The 18,253-nt window shown below is 43.8% G+C and overlaps 1 protein-coding gene across 3 annotated transcripts in view; it reads left to right on the forward strand.

The window, feature by feature from the left end:
- Positions 1-18,253, forward strand: part of LOC143767143 (uncharacterized) — a 51,512-nt gene that overhangs the window by 25,492 nt on the left and 7,767 nt on the right. For all 3 annotated transcript variants that reach the window (XM_077255177.1, XM_077255178.1, XM_077255176.1), the window contains 2 exons: positions 6,775-6,963; positions 7,044-7,167. In XM_077255177.1, the coding sequence (XP_077111292.1) occupies positions 6,775-6,963; positions 7,044-7,167 (313 nt within the window). The remainder of the gene's footprint in view (positions 1-6,774; positions 6,964-7,043; positions 7,168-18,253) is intronic.

Here is an 18,253-nt window from a genome sequence, read left to right on the forward strand (position 1 = left end):
GCCAATGACGCCACTCCTCAAATGCCCACTTCATGGCCAGCAGCTCCCGATTGCCAACATCATAATTCCGCTCAGCAGGCGAAAACTTCCTAGAGAAGCAAGCACATGGTCTCATTACCAAGCAACCAGGGCCTCTTTGCGACAAAACGGCCCCTGCCCCAATATCAGAAGCATCCACTTCGACCTGAAAGGGAAGTGAGACATCAGGCTGGCACAAAACAGGCGCCGAAGTAAACCGGCGCTTCAACTCTTGGAACGCCTCCACGGCTGCAGGAGCCCAGTTAGCAACATCAGAACCTTTCTTGGTCATATCCGTCAAAGGTTTAACAACGCTAGAAAAATTAGCGATAAAATGACGGTAGAAGTTAGCAAAACCCAAGAACTTCTGAAGACTCTTAACTGACGTGGGTTGAGTCCAATCATGAATAGCTCGGACCTTGACTGGGTCCATCTCCACAGCAGAAGGGGAAAAAATAAACCCCAAAAAGGGAACCTTCTGTACTCCAAAGAGACACTTTGAGCCCTTAACAAACAAAGCATTCTCACGCAAAACCTGAAACACCATCCTGACCTGCTCCACATGTGAGTCCCAATCTTCAGAGAAAACCAGAATATCATCCAGATAAACAATCATAAATTTATCCAGATACTTCCGGAAAATATCATGCATAAAGGACTGAAACACTGAGGGAGCATTAGAGAGCCCAAAAGGCATCACCAAGTATTCAAAATGACCTTCGGGCGTATTAAATGCTGTCTTCCATTCATCTCCTTGCTTAATGCGCACAAGGTTGTACGCACCACGAAGATCTATCTTGGTGAACCACTTGGCACCTTTAATCCGGGCAAACAAGTCCGACAACAGAGGCAAAGGATACTGAAATTTAACAGCGATTTTATTCAGAAGCCGATAGTCAATACAAGGTCTCAAAGATCCGTCCTTCTTGGCCACAAAAAAGAATCCCGCACCAAGAGGGGAAGAGGATAGACGGATATGCCCCTTCTCCAGAGACTCCTTGATATACGAACGCATTGCGGCATGCTCAGGTACAGACAGATTAAATAGTCTTCCCTTAGGAAATTTACTACCTGGAATCAAATCTATGGCGCAGTCACAGTCCCTATGAGGAGGCAGAGCACTGGACCTGGACTCGCTGAATACATCCTGATAATCAGACAAATACTCAGGAACTTCAGAAGGAGTAGAGGAAGCAATAGACACCGGCGGGGAATCAGCATGAATTCCCTGACAGCCCCAACTTGACACAGACATTGCCTTCCAATCCAAGACTGGATTGTGGGTCTGTAACCATGGCAGACCCAAAACGACCAAATCATGCATTTTATGCAGAACAAGAAAACGAATCACCTCTCGATGTTCAGGAGTCATGCACATGGTTACCTGCGTCCAAAACTGCGGTTTATTTTCCGCCAATGGCGTAGCATCAATACCTCTAAGAGGAATAGGATTTACCAACGGTTCAAGAACAAAACCACAGCGCTTGGCAAATGACAGATCCATAAGACTCAGGGCAGCACCTGAATCCACAAACGCCATAACAGGGTAAGAAGACAATGAGCAAATTAAAGTCACAGACAAAATAAATTTAGGTTGCAAATTACCAATGGCGACAGGACTAACAACCCTTGTTAGGCGTTTAGAGCATGCTGGTATAACATGTGTAGAATCACCACAGTAAAAACACAACCCATTCTGACGTCTATGATTTTTCCGCTCATTTCTAGTCTGAATTCTATCACATTGCATTAAATCAGGTGTTTGTTCAGACAACACCACCAGAGGATTAGCGGTTTTGCGCTCCCACAAACGCCGGTCAATTTGAATAGCCAGCGCCATGGAATCATTCAGACTTGTAGGAATGGGGAAACCCACCATCACATTCTTAATGGCTTCAGAAAGGCCATTTCTGAAATTTGCGGCCAGAGCACACTCATTCCACTGAGTAAGCACGGACCATTTCCGAAATTTTTGGCAATACACTTCAGCTTCATCCTGGCCCTGAGAAATAGCCAGCAAGGCTTTTTCTGCCTGAACTTCAAGATTGGGTTCCTCGTAAAGCAATCCAAGCGCCAGAAAAAACGCATCAATATTTGCCAATGCCGGATCTCCTGGCGCTAGCGAGAAAGCCCAATCCTGAGGGTCGCCCCGTAAAAAAGAGATAACAATTTTAACTTGCTGAGCTGAATCTCCAGATGAACGGGGTCTCAGAGATAGAAACAATTTACAATTATTCCTGAAATTCCTAAACTTAAATCGGTCTCCAGAAAACAGTTCAGGAATAGGTATTTTAGGTTCAGACATTGGACTACTGGTAACAAAATCTTGTATGCCCTGCACACGAGCAGCAAGCTGGTCTACACTTGTAATCAAGGTCTGGACATTCATGTCTGCAGCAAGCACAAGCCACTCAGAGGTAAAGGGGAGGAAGAGAGGGAAAAAAAAAAAAAAAAAACTCAGAATTTCCTTTCTTATTATCCCACTTCTGCAATGCATTAAACATTCAATGAGGCCTGGCATACTGTTATGACCCCAATGGCAGAGGGTCTCAGAAATAATTACTAAGTCTGCAAACACAAAAAACCAGCTCATAGGGCAGTGGTAACTGAGCGACCATATATCTAATCCTAGCACCACAAATAGCAGCAGCCGGGGAACGTGCCTACGTTGGTTCTAGACGTCTCGCGCCAGCCGGAGAACTAACTAACCCTAGAAGGGAAAAGAAAGACCTTTCTTGCCTCCAGAGGAAAGACCCCAAAAGTTGGATACAAGCCCCCAACAAATAATAACGGTGAGGTAAGAGGAAAAGACAAACGTAAGAATGAGCTAGGTATTTAGCAAAGAGAGGCCCACTAGCTAATAGCAGAATATAGTAAGATGACTTATATGGTCAGCAAAAACCCTATCAAAATATCCACGCTGGATATTCAAGAACCCCCGAACCGTCTAACGGCCCGGGGGGAGAACACCCGCCCCCTAGAGCTTCCAGCAAAGTCAGGAATCACATTTAGTACAAGCTGGACAAAAGTAAGAGCAAAGCAAATAACCAAAAAACAAAGAAGCAGGACTTAGCTTAATTTTGCACGAACAAGGAGCAGCAGACAGGAGCAAACAGAAAGGATCTGATTACAACGATGCCAGGCACTGGACTAAGGATCCAGGAAGTTTATATAGCAACACCCCTGGACTAACGACCCAGGTGGGTGCCAAACTGAGGAAAGACAATCCCAGAGTCATATCACTAGTAACCACAAGAGGGAGCCAAAAAGTCTAATTCACAACAGCCCGCAGACCACTCCAACAAAGCCTGCATTTCAAAACGTCACTACCTCCCTTCCGAACCCCGACTTGTGCCCAAACAGTGGTTTACCCCCACATATGGGGTATCAGTGTACTCAGGACAAACTGGGCAACAACTATTGGGGTCCAATTTCTCCTGTTACCCTTGTGAAAATAAAAAATTGCTTGCTAAAACAATTTTTGAGGAATGAAAAATTATTTTTTATTTTAGGTTCTAATATGGTGCATACAAAAGAAAACTTTACATGGTCGACATGACCCAGTCAGGACTGTGGAGTCGGTGTCCATTTGTTGGAGCCAGTATAAAATGGACCGACTCAGAATCCTAAAATATATAATAAATTGGGTACAGTAGTACAATGCAGGATGTGCTGTAAATTTTTTCCTAAGGACTTGGGAAAGTTATAAAATGTATAAATATCTGTTCTGTCCCCGACCTCAGCTTTTAGTTGAGATGAATCTGTGCTGCACTTTATGCACATGCTCAGTAGTCACCACTACTGTGGAGTTGGAATCAGGGAAATTGAGGAGTCGGAGGATGCAGCCAATCAGCGGCCACTTCACACTCCATTCTTGTGGACTAAACCGTTGTCCAGAAGAAAGGAGAGCAGCTGCTGCTCTGACTTCCCCCAAGTTGTCAGTTACGTCCAAAGGAAGTGAGAGTGAAGCTTCCTCTGATGGGTTGCAGGGCTCGAGTGACATAACATAATGCGAGACCCCGGGAGAACTGGCGCCGACATTGCTCGAACAGTCGCGTACAGCAGACTCACTCCTGTTCATGTGAATAGAGTACCCGGCTGTGACCACTGCTTAGTTTCTATTTTTTATGGAAAACAAATTTCAGCAATCTGCTATCTCCTGCAGTCCCACAGAGAATGAATGGAAAGGAGATGCCCATGCTTGACCTCCACTCCATTCAGGCAGGAGGAGCCACATTCATGGGATCGCTGTAAGTCCCACTGCTTAGACACGCAGCAGGTCAATAAGTTATCGCTTATTGATAGAGGATAATTTATTACCTTGGTACAAACCTGTTAAGGTTGTGTTCATATGTTGCAGATTTCTTTGCAGCAATATCTTGGCTTGTTAAATTCAGATTTTGTTGAGCGTTTGCTGCTGGCTTTACATTTTCTATTGCAAAGGGTGAAATCTGCACAAAAAGAATTGAAACCCTGCAGCTACTTAAATCCCCACCATAGGTCAATTTCCACACAAAATTTCAACAACATGTAGATGAGATATTTTTTGAAATCTCATTTATTTAGTTGGTACTGTATTATGCCATTATGCTGTTAGTCTCTCCAGCCAAACGACCATAGTGTCACTATAACAGATCCGGACCATTGATGCATGATCTCCTCTAGACCTCTGAAGGTCTCTTGTGGTATCTTGTACCTAGACATTAGTAACAGAGTTTTTAAGTCTTATATATTGTGATGTGGGCCTAGCTATGGATCACATTTTTTTTACAGCATATCTGCTAGGTCACATTGAGATCTGGAGGCTAAATCAACATCTTGAAGGAAACCTGTAATCTGATTCATCCTGCCCAACCTCGGACAGCTTGAATCGGAACCTAGTTGTATGACTGCAGCCTGGTATATTTTATCTCTGAAATGCTCTGCTGTTTCAGAGAAAATAAGCTTTAAAGATCTGAGCTCTGCCCCTGACCAGCTCTTCCCAGCACCACTGCAGGTATTTGACCAGCCTCTCGCTATGGAAGCGACCTGAAAAATCACCTACAGTGGCTCTGGGAAGGGTCAGCCAGGGGAGAAGCCAGACCAATCTCATCCCTGATCGGAACAAGACTAGAATATGTTGTCTGAGTGTTTGAGAAAAATATGCCTGACTGCAATCATGCAGCCAGACTCTGATTCATGCTGCCTTTGGTTTGGGCAGCATGAATGACATGACAGGCTCCCTTTTTTAAATTGTTTAAACCATTCCTAAACCACTATTACCTTGGGGTGTACTTGATCTGCTTCCCAAATAACGTAGGTGGAAGGTGTCAATCCACATGATTGGTCAGGATATAAGGCAGGGTTCACATTGCGTCAACGGCATCCTCTACATAGCGGCGCTAACGCAATGTAATGGATGCTTCAGCGCACCCTTTGACTGCCATTATGTAGCGCATCGCTAACGCATGTCATAATCGGCATGCGTTAGCGATGTGCCGTCATTCTGTGACGGACCCTCGAACGCGGTCTGCAGCGTTTCCGGGTCTGTCACCGCTAGCGTAAGTGGAGCATCTGCGCTATCGCGATCGCATAGCGCGATCTTTAAAAGGCACTAGCGTTGGTGCAGTCCGTTTAATGCATGCGTTGAACGAACTGCACCAACGCAATATGAACCCGGCCTAAGGCATCACAGCAGAATACACAAGAGATGATCACACTGCCCCCACCTGCTTTACTTCTTTATAGTGCATTCTGGCACTGTCACAAAAATATGACCAGACCCAGGACACTTTGTTGTTCTATGGTCCAGTTTTGATAATTACTTTCAAAATGCAGGCATTTTCAGCAGTGGGCATCCTGATTGGCTTGCAACTTTGCAGCCCTATATGTGGCAAGTTCCTATCCATTGTCTGTTTTTACAACTTTTCAACATAGCCAGTACCATTTTTCTTTAGTAGTTTGTGCTACAGTATCTCTTCAGTGGGATTGGGCCAGATAGGGCATGTTTTGCTTACCACTCAGATCAATGATACTTAGGCTACTTTTCCACTAGCGTCGTTCTGCCTACGTCGCAATGCGTCGTTTAGGAGAAAAAACGCATCCTGCAAAGTTGTCCGCAGGATGCGTTTGTTTTCCCCATAGACTTACATTAGCGACGCATTGCGACGTATAGCCACACGTCGCATCCGTCGTGCGACGGATGCGTTGTACTTTGGCGGACTGTCGGCACAAAAAATGTTCCATGTAACTTTTTGTGTGTCGTGTCCGCCATTTTCGACCGCGCATGCGCTGCCGAAACTCCGCCCCCTCCTCCCCGGTCATTACAATGGGGCAACGGATGCGTTGAAAAACTGCAACCGCTGCCCCATTGTGCTTTTATTTCACAGCATGCGTCGGTACGTCGGGCCGACGCGTGGCGACGGCCCCGTACCGACGCTAGTGTGAAAGTAGCCCTAGGCAGCTATGACCCTCTTCCTGCTTCACTAGTTGTCTTGTTTGGACCCCTTTTGGTAAGTACTAACCATTTCATAGCTGGAGCATTCCAGCCGACCTGTTGTTTTGCAGTTCCTCTAATCCAGTCATCACTATTTTTCCCATATCAAAAATCATTCACATCTTCGTTGCCTATTTTTTTTAAGCTTCCATCTCTTAAATTTCAAGAATTGACTGTTCACTTCCTGCCTCATACATCCCACCCCATGACAGTTGCCATTGTCTAGCGATAATCGGTTATTTACCTAACGTGTCGCTGATCAGTGTGTGCTTGTATCTCAGGACTATGGACCTATGAAAAAGTCCAGTAACCCGAAGAAAAGAAACAGACATCAAGGTGTATCAAGAGGATGGCGCGGGAGCCAAATCTCCATCAACGAGTCTCCTCTTCATCTAGATATGCACGAAAGAAACCAGGAGAAGACAATTCTTGAACTCACCAACAAGATAATTGAACTGCTGTCTGGAGAGGTGAGCTCTGCTGGGTTTGGTGGGGTTATTATACAGTAACACTTAGGTGTTTGAATGATGACTATTATTGTATGTATCAGGTTCTTTTAAGATGCCAAGATGTCACAGTCCATTTTTCCTTGGAAGAGTGGGAGTATTTAGAAGAACACAAGGATTTGTACCAGGAGGTTATAATGAAGACTTGCCAACCCCTCACATCATTGGGTAATAGGAGTTTGATTGATGTGTTTTTTTTGTAGATTAATAAACTGTCATCAAAATGTTAGGTGTGGTCTGCAGTCACAAGATCATTATTTAGATCAGTGATTCCTATCCGTTTTATCATGTTGGGAGACCACTACCAACTCTGTATTTTATGACTCACTTTTACATTTTTCACCAATTCTTTGCATGTAGAAAGTGAAAGAGAATCAAAAGGATTGTCTCCTGTAAGACAATTCTGTGCCTAGACTGCAGCTTGTTAAAAAAAAAAAAAAAAAAAGGACAAACTATGCTGTACTCACCTTCCTGTAGTCTACCGGTGAGTCTTGGCTGCTGCTCTTTGTCTGGCATTGACTGCGGCACTCACATCAACACTGCGGAAGCCAATCAGTGAGGGGGCATTCCATCAACACGGTAAAATCTCACTGATTGGCTGCCAAGCTGTTGACTTGACATGAGCGTTGGAGTCAATAGCGGACACTGGGAAAAGAGGTGAAAGCTCAGCGTTATAACGGTGAATACAGCGCGATTTGTTTTTCTTTAACAAACTGAAGCCAGGGCAGATCATTGTCTGGAGAGGAACAACCCATTTAATGAGTCTTAATTGTCTCTCTAGTGCGTTTCTGCTCTGTGCTTTTTTGAGACACATTTGACATTTCAAGGCATTGAATGGTAAAACTGGGTAGAATATTAAATAGGCACAGAATTAAGTGCTTCTGTTATAAAGTACAGTCCAAAGTTTGTACACGCCTGTTCATTAACGCCTTAGTGACGGAGCCAATGTGCAGCTTAAGCCCTTCATGACCTTGGGATTTTCCATTTTTCCATGTTCGTTTTTCGCTCCCCTCCTTCCCAGAGCCATAACTTTTTTTTATTTTTCCATCAATATGGCCATGTGAGGGCTTATTTTTTGCGAGATGAGTTGTACTTTTGAACGACATCATTGGTTTTACCATGTCGTGTACTAGAAAACGGGCTTTTTTGGCTTTTTTACTAGGTTCACTAAATGCTAAAACTTACCTGTCATTATGATTCTCCAGATCATTACGAGTTCATAGACACCAAACATGTCTAGGTTATTTTTTATCTAAGTGGTGAAAAAAAATTCAAAACTTTGCTAAAAAGAAAAATTGCGCCATATTCCGATTCCCGTAGCGTCTCCATTTTTCGTGATCTGGGGTCGGGTGCGGGCTTATTTTTTGCGTGCCGAGCTGACGTTTTTATTGATACCACTCTTGTGCAAATACGTTCTTTTGATCGCCCGTTATTGCATTTTAATGCAATGTCGCGGCGACCAAAAAACGTAATAATGGCGTTTCAAATTTTTTTCTTGCTGTGCTGTTTAGCGATCAGGTTAATGCTTTTTTTTTTAATTGATAGATCAGGCGATTCTGAACGCGGCGATACTAAATATGTGTAAGTTTGATTTTTTTAATTGATTTATTTTGAATGGGGCGAAAGGGGGGTGATTTAAACTTTTATATTTTTTTTTAATTTTTTTCACTTTTTTTTACTTTTTTTTTTTTTTTTTACTTTTGCCATGCTTCAATAGCCTCCATGAGAGGCTAGAAGCTGGCACAACTCGATCGGCTCAGCTACATAGCAGCGATCATCAGATCGCTGCTATGTAGCTGAATTGCTATGAGCGCCGACCACAGGGTGGCGCTCACAGCAAACCGGCATCAGTAACCATAGAGGTCTCAAGACCTCTATGGTTACTATGCAGACGCATCACTGACCCCCGATCATGTGACGGAGGTCGGCGATGTGCTCATTTCCGGCCCGATGGCCGGAAGCGCCGGTTAAATGCCGCTGTCAGCGGCATTTAACTAGTTAATAGCAGCGGGTGGATCGCGATTCCACCCATCGCTATTGCGGGCACTTGTCAGCTGTTCAAAACAGCTGACATGTCCTGGCTTTGTTGCGGGCTCACCGCCGGAGCCTGCATCAAAGCGGGGGTTCTGACCTCGGACGTACTATCCTGTCCGAGGTCAGAAAGGGGTTAATGACCGGGCCAATTTTACAATTCTGACCACTGTCACTTTATGACGTTATAACTCTGGAACGCTTTAACGAATCCCGCTGATTCTGAGATTGTTTTTCGTGACATTTTGTACTTCATGATAGTGGTAACATTTCTTCAATATTACTTGCGTTTATTTATGAAAAAAACAGAAATATAGCTAAAAAATTTTACATTTTGCAGTTTTCTACTTTGAATTTTTATGCCCTTAAATAAGAGAGATATGTCACACAAAATAGTTAATAAATAACATTGCCCACATGTCTACTTTACATCAGCACAATTTTAGAAACAATTTTTTTTTGTTAGGAAGTTATAAGGCTATGTGCACACGTTGAGGACTTTTTGCGTTTTTTTGCGTTTTTTCGCTATAAAAACGCTAAAAAAATGCTTATATTAAGCATCCTATTTATTAGAATGCAATCCGCAATTTTTGTGCACATGCTGCGTTTTTTCCACGGCGGAATTGCATTCCGGAAAAAAATGCAGCATGTTCATTCTTTGTGCGGAATCGCAGGGATTCCACACACAAAGAAATGCATTGATGCGCTTACTTCCCGCATGGGGCTATGCCCACCATGCGGGAAGTAAGCGGATCATGTGCGGTTGGTACCCAGGGTGGTGGAGAGGAGACTCTCCTCCAGGCCCTGGGAACCATATAATTGTAAAAAAAAAAAAAAATAATAATTAAAATAAAAAATCGTGATAGTCTCACCTTCCGGAGGCCCCGGCAGCCTTCCTGCTCCTCGCGATGCTCCCGTTCCCAGTAATGCCTTCCGAAAATGACTTGGGATGACGTATCGCATTACTGGGAACGGGAGCATCGCGAGGAGTGGGAAGGCTGCTGGGGCCGCCGGAAGGTGAGAATATCACGATTTTTTATTTTTTTAAATTATTTTTAACATTATATCTTTTTACTGTTGATGCTGCATACCTGTCAATCAGTTTTCCAAACGATGCTACAGATCGCTTGGAAAACAATAGCAATCTGCAAGCTAATTACGCTTGCAAAATACTAGTGTTTAAAGGGACTATGCATGCCAATTCCGCATGTGATATACCCGTGGCAGGAGTTGCAGAATTGCAGTCGCGTTAGTTTACAAAGCTGTGACTGAAAAAGATCACAGCAGCACCAAGAAACTAGAGACCAGCACTTTCCGTCAGGCAAAGGAGGAGGAAAGAGCATCTCAAACGTCAGTTAACAAGATATTTTGTAAGTGACAAAGTTACTGTAACAATGACAGCAGATGTGTTTAAAAGACAGCTCATTGTGCTTGTTGTGAAGGACTGTGTACCATTATCATTATTTGCAAGACCAGCTTTTACAGCTCTTAATGGAGAAATGGTTCGCAAACTTGGTGTTTCTCTGGAAAGAGAAAGTATTAGAAAATTAGTGATTGAAGCAGCATATAACCAAAAGGAAGATCTTAAAAAGACTCTCCAGAAACGCTTTGCATTTTTTAAAATGGATGCCTGCACACGTCACAGAGTGAACTATTTTGCTATCAACGTTCGATATGTTTGTGACAACAAAAAAATTGTTACTAAGACACTGGCAGTAAAGGATCCTAAAGATCATCACAGCAGCCAGTTTCTCCAGACATAAGTGGAAAAAGTTCTGCAAGATTATGAACTCAAAAAAGAACAGGTTCTTGCTATTGTAACTGATAATGCTTCAAACATAAGTACAATTAAACTGATTAAGGAGAATAATGAAGGTGAACAGCAGCTAGAAGAACATTTCACATTCAGTATGTCGGAGATGGAAGGCCACAGTCCTGTTCCCCTAACGGAGGAACAAACAGATATTACTACAGAAGAACAGCAAAATGATTGTTTACAATTAGATGATCTTGTTGAAGCTGCTTCACACCTCTTTCCTATTCATCACATGAGCTGTTTTGTGCGCGCGCGCTGCAGCTGGCAATAAGAGATAGCCTGCAAGAGAGACATGCTGGAACTCTGATTAGGAAATTGGCTATTGCTGCCAGAACCCCTAAAATTGATTCCATCTTGAAGAGACGTGCTGGAAAAGGGGCAATTGTGGATCAAGCCACTCGGTGGGGCAGCTGAATTCACAACAGTAGCCCCCTTGAGGGGTCACCGAACCCTCACCAGAGCCCCCAGTCCGATCCGGACGAGCCAAATGAAAGGCACGAACCAAATCATCATCATGAACATCGGAGGCAACAACCCAAGAATTATCCTCCTGGCCATAACCCTTCCATTTGACAAGATACTGAAGCTTCCGCCTCGAAAAACGAGAATCCAAAATCTTCTCAACCACATACTCCAACTCCCCATCAATCAACACCGGGGCAGGAGGATCAACAGAGGGAACAACGGGCACCACATATTTCCGCAACAAAGATCTATGAAAAACATTATGGATGGAAAAAGAGGCAGGAAGGGCCAAATGAAAAGACACTGGATTGATAATCTCAGAAATCCTATAAGGGCCAATAAACCGAGGCTTAAACTTAGGGGAAGAAACCTTCATAGGGACATGACGGGAAGACAACCAGACCAAATCCCCAACCCGAAGCCGGGAACCAACACACAGACGACGGTTAGCAAAACGCTGAGCCCCCTCCTGAGACAACACCAAATTGTCAACAACATGAGCCCAAATTTGCTGCAACCTGTCAACCACAGAGTCCACCCCTGGGCAACCAGCAGGCTCAACCTGCCCCGAAGAAAAACGAGGATGAAAACCAGAGTTACAAAAGAAGGGTGAAACCAAGGTACCAGAACTAGCCCGATTATTAAGGGCAAACTCGGCCAATGGCAAGAAAGCCACCCAATCATCCTGATCAGCAGACACAAAGCATCTCAAATAAGTTTCCAAAGTCTGATTAGTTCGCTCAGTTTGGCCATTTGTCTGAGGATGAAATGCGGAAGAAAAAGACAAATCAATGCCCAGCCTAGCACAAAAGGCCCGCCAAAACCTAGAAACAAACTGGGAACCTCTATCGGACACAATATTCTCCGGAATGCCATGCAAACGAACCACATGCTGAAAAAACAACGGAACCAAATCAGAAGAGGAAGGCAACTTAGGCAAAGGTACCAAATGAACCATCTTAGAAAACCGGTCACAAACCACCCAGATAACTGACATCCTCTGGGAAACCGGAAGATCCGGAATAAAATCCATAGGAATATGCGTCCAAGGCCTCTCAGGGACCGGCAAAGGCAAAAGCAACCCACTAGCGCGGGAACAGCAAGGCTTGGCCCGCACACAAGTCCCACAGGACTGCACAAAAGAACGCACATCCCGTGACAAAGAAGGCCACCAAAAGGACCTACCAACCAAATCTCTGGTACCAAAAATCCCCGGATGACCAGCTAACACAGAACAATGAACCTCCGAAATCACTTAACTAGTCCATCTGTCAGGAACAAACAATTTCCCCACTGGACAGCGGTCAGGTTTATCAGCCTGAAATTCCTGAAGAACCCGTTGTAAATCAGGGGAGATGGCAGAAAGAATCACCCCTTCCTTCAGAATACCGACCGGCTCAAGGACCCCAGGAGAATCAGGCAAAAAGCTCCTAGAGAGGGCATCAGCCTTAACATTCTTAGAACCCGGAAGATACGAGACCACAAAATCAAAACGGGAGAAAAACAGGGACCATCGGGCCTGTCTAGGTTTCAGCCGTTTGGCAGACTCGAGAAAAATCAGATTCTTATGATCGGTCAAGACCACAATACGGTGCTTGGCCCCCTCAAGCCAATGTCGCCACTCCTCATAGCCAACAACTCATGATTGCCGACATCATAATTGCATTCCTCAGGCGAAAACTTTCGAGAAAAGAAGGCACACGGTTTCATCAAGGAACCATCAGAATTCCTCTGAGACAAAACGGCCCCTGCCCCAATCTCAGAAGCGTCAACCTCAACCTGAAAAGGAAGAGAAACATCCGGCTGACGCAACACAGAGGCAGAAGTAAATCGGCGTTTAAGCTCCTGAAAGGCAGAAACAGCCGCAGAGGACCAATTCGTCACATCAGCGCCTTTCTTCGTCAAATCGGTCAGGGGTTTAACCACACTGGAGAAGTTGGCAATGAAACGGCGATAAAAATTAGCAAAGCCCAAAAATTTCTGAAGGCTCTTCACGGATGTGGGCTGGATCCAATCATGAATGGCCTGAACCTTAACCGGATCCATTTCTATAGATGAGGGAGAAAAAATGAAGCCCAAAAAATAAATCTTCTGTACTCCAAAGAGGCACTTAGACCCCTTCACAAACAAGGCATTATCACGAAGGATCTGAAATACCATCCTGACTTGTTTCACATGAGACTCCCAATCATCTGAAAAAATCAAAATATCATCCAAATATACAATCATGAATTTATCAAGATAATTCCGAAATATATCATGCATGAAGGACTGAAACACAGATGGAGCATTAGAGAGTCCGAATGGCATCACAAGGTATTCAAAATGGCCTTCAGGCGTATTAAGCGCAGTTTTCCATTCGTCACCCTGCTTAATACGAACAAGATTATATGCCCCTCGAAGGTCAATCTTAGTAAACCAACTAGCCCCCTTAATCCTAGCAAACAGATCAGAAAGCAAAGGCAAAGGGTATTGGAATTTGACCGTGATCTTATTCAAGAGGCGATAATCAATACAGGGTCTCAAGGAGCCATCTTTTTTGGCAACAAAAAAAAAACCTGCTCCCAATGGTGAAGAAGATGGCCGAATATGCCCCTTCTCCAAGGACTCCTTAACATAGCTCTGCATGGCGGTATGTTCTGGCACAGACAGGTTGAAAAGTCGGCCCTTAGGGAACTTACAGCCTGCAATCAAGTCAATAGCACAATCACAGTCCCTATGCGGTGGAAGGGAACTGGACTTGGGCTCATTGAATACATCCTGGAAATCTGACAAAAACTCAGGAATTTCAGAAGAGGGGGAGGAGGCAATTGACATCAAAGGAACGTCACCATGAACCCCCTGACAACCCCAACTAGTCACAGACATAGATTTCCAATCTAATACCGGATTATGCACCTGTAACCATGGGAAACCCAGCAGAATAGCATCATGCAAATTATGCAACACCAGAAAACGACAATCTTCCTGATGGGCTGGCGCCATGCACATGGTCAGCTGTGTCCAAAACTGAGGTTTATTTTTAGCCAACGGTGTAGCATCAATGCCCCTCAAAGGAATAGGACTCTGCAAAGGCTGCAAGGGGAAACCACAACGTCTGGCAAATTCTAAGTCCATTAAGTTTAGAGCGGCGCCTGAATCCACAAATGCCATGACAGTAAATGACGATAATGAGCAGATCAGGGTCACAGATAACAGAAATTTAGGTTGTACAGTACTGATGGTAACAGAACTAGCGATTCTCTTGGTACGCTTAGGGCAATCAGAAATAACATGAGCAGAATCGCCGCAGTAAAAACAACCTATTCTGACGTCTGAATCCTTGTCGTTCAGCTCTAGACACAATCCTATCACACTGCATAGGCTCAGGACTCCGCTCGGAAGACAATGCCATAGTGTGCACAACTCTGCGCTCGCGCAAGCGCCGATCAATCTGAATGGCTAGAGACATAGAATCACTCAGACCAGCAGGCGTGGGGAACCCCACCATAACATCTTTAACGGATTCAGAAAGACCCTTTCTGAAGATTGCCGCCAAGGCATCCTCATTCCATTTAGTCAGTACAGACCATTTTCTAAACTTCTGGCAATATGATTCTGCCGCTTCTTGACCCTGAGACAGGGCCAACAAGGTCTTCTCAGCATGATCCACTGAATTAGGTTCGTCATACAATAACCCAAGCGCCTGAAAAAAGGTGTCTACATTAAGCAACGCCAGATTCCCAGGTTCCAGGGCAAATGCCTAATCCTGGGGGTCACCACGCTGCAGAGATATAACAATTTTAACCTGCTGGATGGGATCACCAGAGGAACGGGGTTTCAGAGCAAAAAACAATTTACAGTTATTTTTAAAGCTCAGAAATTTGGACCTATCCCCAAAAAACAAATCAGGAGTTGGAATTCTAGGCTCTGAAACCGGAGTCTGAACGATATAATCGGAAATACCCTGTACTCTAGCAGCAAGTTGATCCACACGAGAAGCCAATCCCTGAACATCCATACCAGCGCCGAACTCCTGAGCCACCCAGAGGTAAAGAGGGAAGAAAAAAAAAAACACAACAGACTACAGAAAAAAAAATGGCTCAGCACTTTCCTTCCCTTCTTCTGAGATGCGGTTAACTCATTGTTGGCCAGTTGTACTGTTATGATCTGGTGGCCTAAGAGCAACATGAGACGTACTCTGGAGAAGGTGGTACCTGTACTGACCGCAGACCCTGAACATAACATCGCAACTAGAAGTAGCCTTGGAATGTACCTAGCGCTTCCTAGACATCTCGACACAGCCGGAGGACTAATTACCCCTAGAGATAGAAAAGGGAAAACTATCTTGCCTCAGAGAAAATTCCCAAAGGATAGACAGCCCCCCACAAATATTGACTGGGAGAGGAGAGGGAAAAACATACACAGACTGAAATCAGAATTTAGCAAAGGAGGCCACTTCTAGCTAAATAGAAAGGATAGGACAGAGTACTATGCGGTCAGTATTAAAACACTAGAAAATATCCACCACAGAAAATACAAAATCTCCACAGCTAACTAAAGATATGGAGGGTATATCTGCATCTCCAGAGATACCAGCTCGGCTAAACAAATCCTTATACAGACCAAGCTGGACAAGACAAAACATGGAAAAGAACTGAACAATAAGGCCACAGCATGTGGACAGCAAAAAATCAAGGCCAGAACTTATCTTTGTTGAAAAGAACTGCAAAGCAGGAGAGACCAGGCAGAGATGTGAATCCTCCAGGAGCAATGGACAACTGGCACTGACTAAAGGGTGAAGCAAGACTAAATAGCCCAGTCAGATTTGCAAAAAGTGAACACACCTGATAAATGCTGCGATTCAGAGACAGCAGCGCTACCACTTACAACCACCGGAGGGAGCCCAAGAGCAGAATTCACAACAGGCCGCACCTATTTAATGATTGAGCGATTGCTTGAGCTGAAACCTTTCCTTGTAGATATGGCCAACCCTCAGGTAACACTACATGAAGGTCAATGGGCACAGGTGGCTGAATTGAAGGAATTGCTTCATCACCCATTTACAGTGACTAAAAAGTTACAAGCTGAGGATTTAACTCCTGGCATTTTTATAAAGGAGCAGAAGAACTTGTTGTTTTGCCTGTCCCAAAGAGGAGGTTTAATCACAGATGGCATTGCTGCTTCAATGAAACGGAGAGAGACACTATTAGAAAATAAAATTCTTCTGGCAGCTGTTTATATGGACCTGAGTCATTGTATATTGCTGGATGATCAAGAGCTTACTAAAGGAAAAGAAGCTTTGATTGAGGTAGCAGTTAGGATGAGTGGGCTACAGGACGGCCAAGAGCAAGAGGACTCGCTGCCAGTGCTGCTGCCGTTCCTTCATCCTCATCAGATGAAGAGTTTGATTTCGACAAGTATTTGGACGACATGGAGCAGGCAAGCGTTGCTGCAGGCAAAAAGATTCCACTCCCATAGAAAGCTGATTGACCATATTTCAGCAAAATTTTTCACTTGCTCTCAAAGAAGTAGAAGAGTTCAATCGTTCATCAAAACTGACTGTGCACGAGGCAATTCCTTTATACCCTGAAATTGTTAGAGATGTTGCCCATGTGGTTACTGCTTTGCCACCAACCCAAGTTGGTGTAGAGGTTGTTCTCTAGCCTTAAAATAATTAGCCACAAAAAAAAACAAAAGATAGTCAGCTCACCTGAATATCGGCTATTCCACACCTGTTCCTGCATGGAAAAGTTGAGCACTCAGTCCACAGAAAAATCGTTGAATCCAGCAGGAATGTAGTAAAATTAGTATATTTATTTCTTCATTTTTAAAAAAAGGAAAGGGTTGTATCCTATGGTACACCACTTGTAAATAAGTTATTTCTTACAGCATTATGCACACATGGCAGCGTTCTTCCGACGTGTTTCGACTAACATCTTAATTATGGTGAGTCCATAGTGAGACTAAACCGTTCTTATATTTTTTTTTGTGTGTGTGTGTGTCATCGCAGCTGTTTTAAGTTGACGTTGCGCTTAGTAACCCGATATTTACCCTGGTTACAAGTGAACACATCGCTGGATCAGCGTCACACACGCCGATCCAGCGATGACAGCGGGTGATCAGCGACCAAAAAAAGGTCCTGATCATTCCCTACGACCAACGATCTCCCAGCAGGGGCCTGATCGTTGGTCGCTGTCACACAAAAAAGCGTGACGTTGCAACGATATCGTTAACGAAATCGTTATGTGTGAAGGTACCTTTAAAGTGAAAAAAAAAATGCAGTTTTATTCCCCTATCAAGATGCAACATTGCAGCTTCCCAACTGAAGTACGGTAATTTTCAAGTTTTAGAAAACACACATCTAAGGCCATTGTTGTATTTCTGTTGAACAACAATGTGAAATTGATTCAGTGGCCAAGTATATCTCTTGATCTGAACCCAATTAAAACACTTATGGGACATTCTGTAAAGACAAGTTGAGCATCACTCCAGCGCCATCACTCTCTAAAAGAGGTCATTCTTAAAGAATGGAAATAGACAGATGTTGTAGTTTGTCACCATCTTGTTCATTCCATTCCTAGAGGACTTGGTCATACAAAATACGAGCTGTACTAGTTTTTGGTGTGGGGTGTATTCATTTTTTCATTTTTTAGTAAAACTGAAGATTTTGAAATGAAAGTTGTATTAACTTTACTTCATGGGATAAAAAATGTTCTCTAAAACTCAGTTTGTCACTTTTGGAAATTATTCTTTTATTTAGTGAGATTGCTATTTTTTTTTTAAAGGGGGTGTACTCATTTATGCTGAGCACTGTATAACTTTAAGAAAAAATTGTCGATTGTAGACATGTGAGAGCTTGATTTTTTTGCAGGAAGAGTTGTATTTATTAACTGCATCACTTCGGGATACACAATTCTGTTGACTTCAATGGAGCCCCAGAAGTCTATGAGAAGCTGACAC

The sequence above is a fragment of the Ranitomeya variabilis genome, chromosome 4 (assembly GCF_051348905.1).
Source record: "Ranitomeya variabilis isolate aRanVar5 chromosome 4, aRanVar5.hap1, whole genome shotgun sequence".
In the NCBI taxonomy this organism is placed as follows: domain Eukaryota; kingdom Metazoa; phylum Chordata; class Amphibia; order Anura; family Dendrobatidae; genus Ranitomeya; species Ranitomeya variabilis.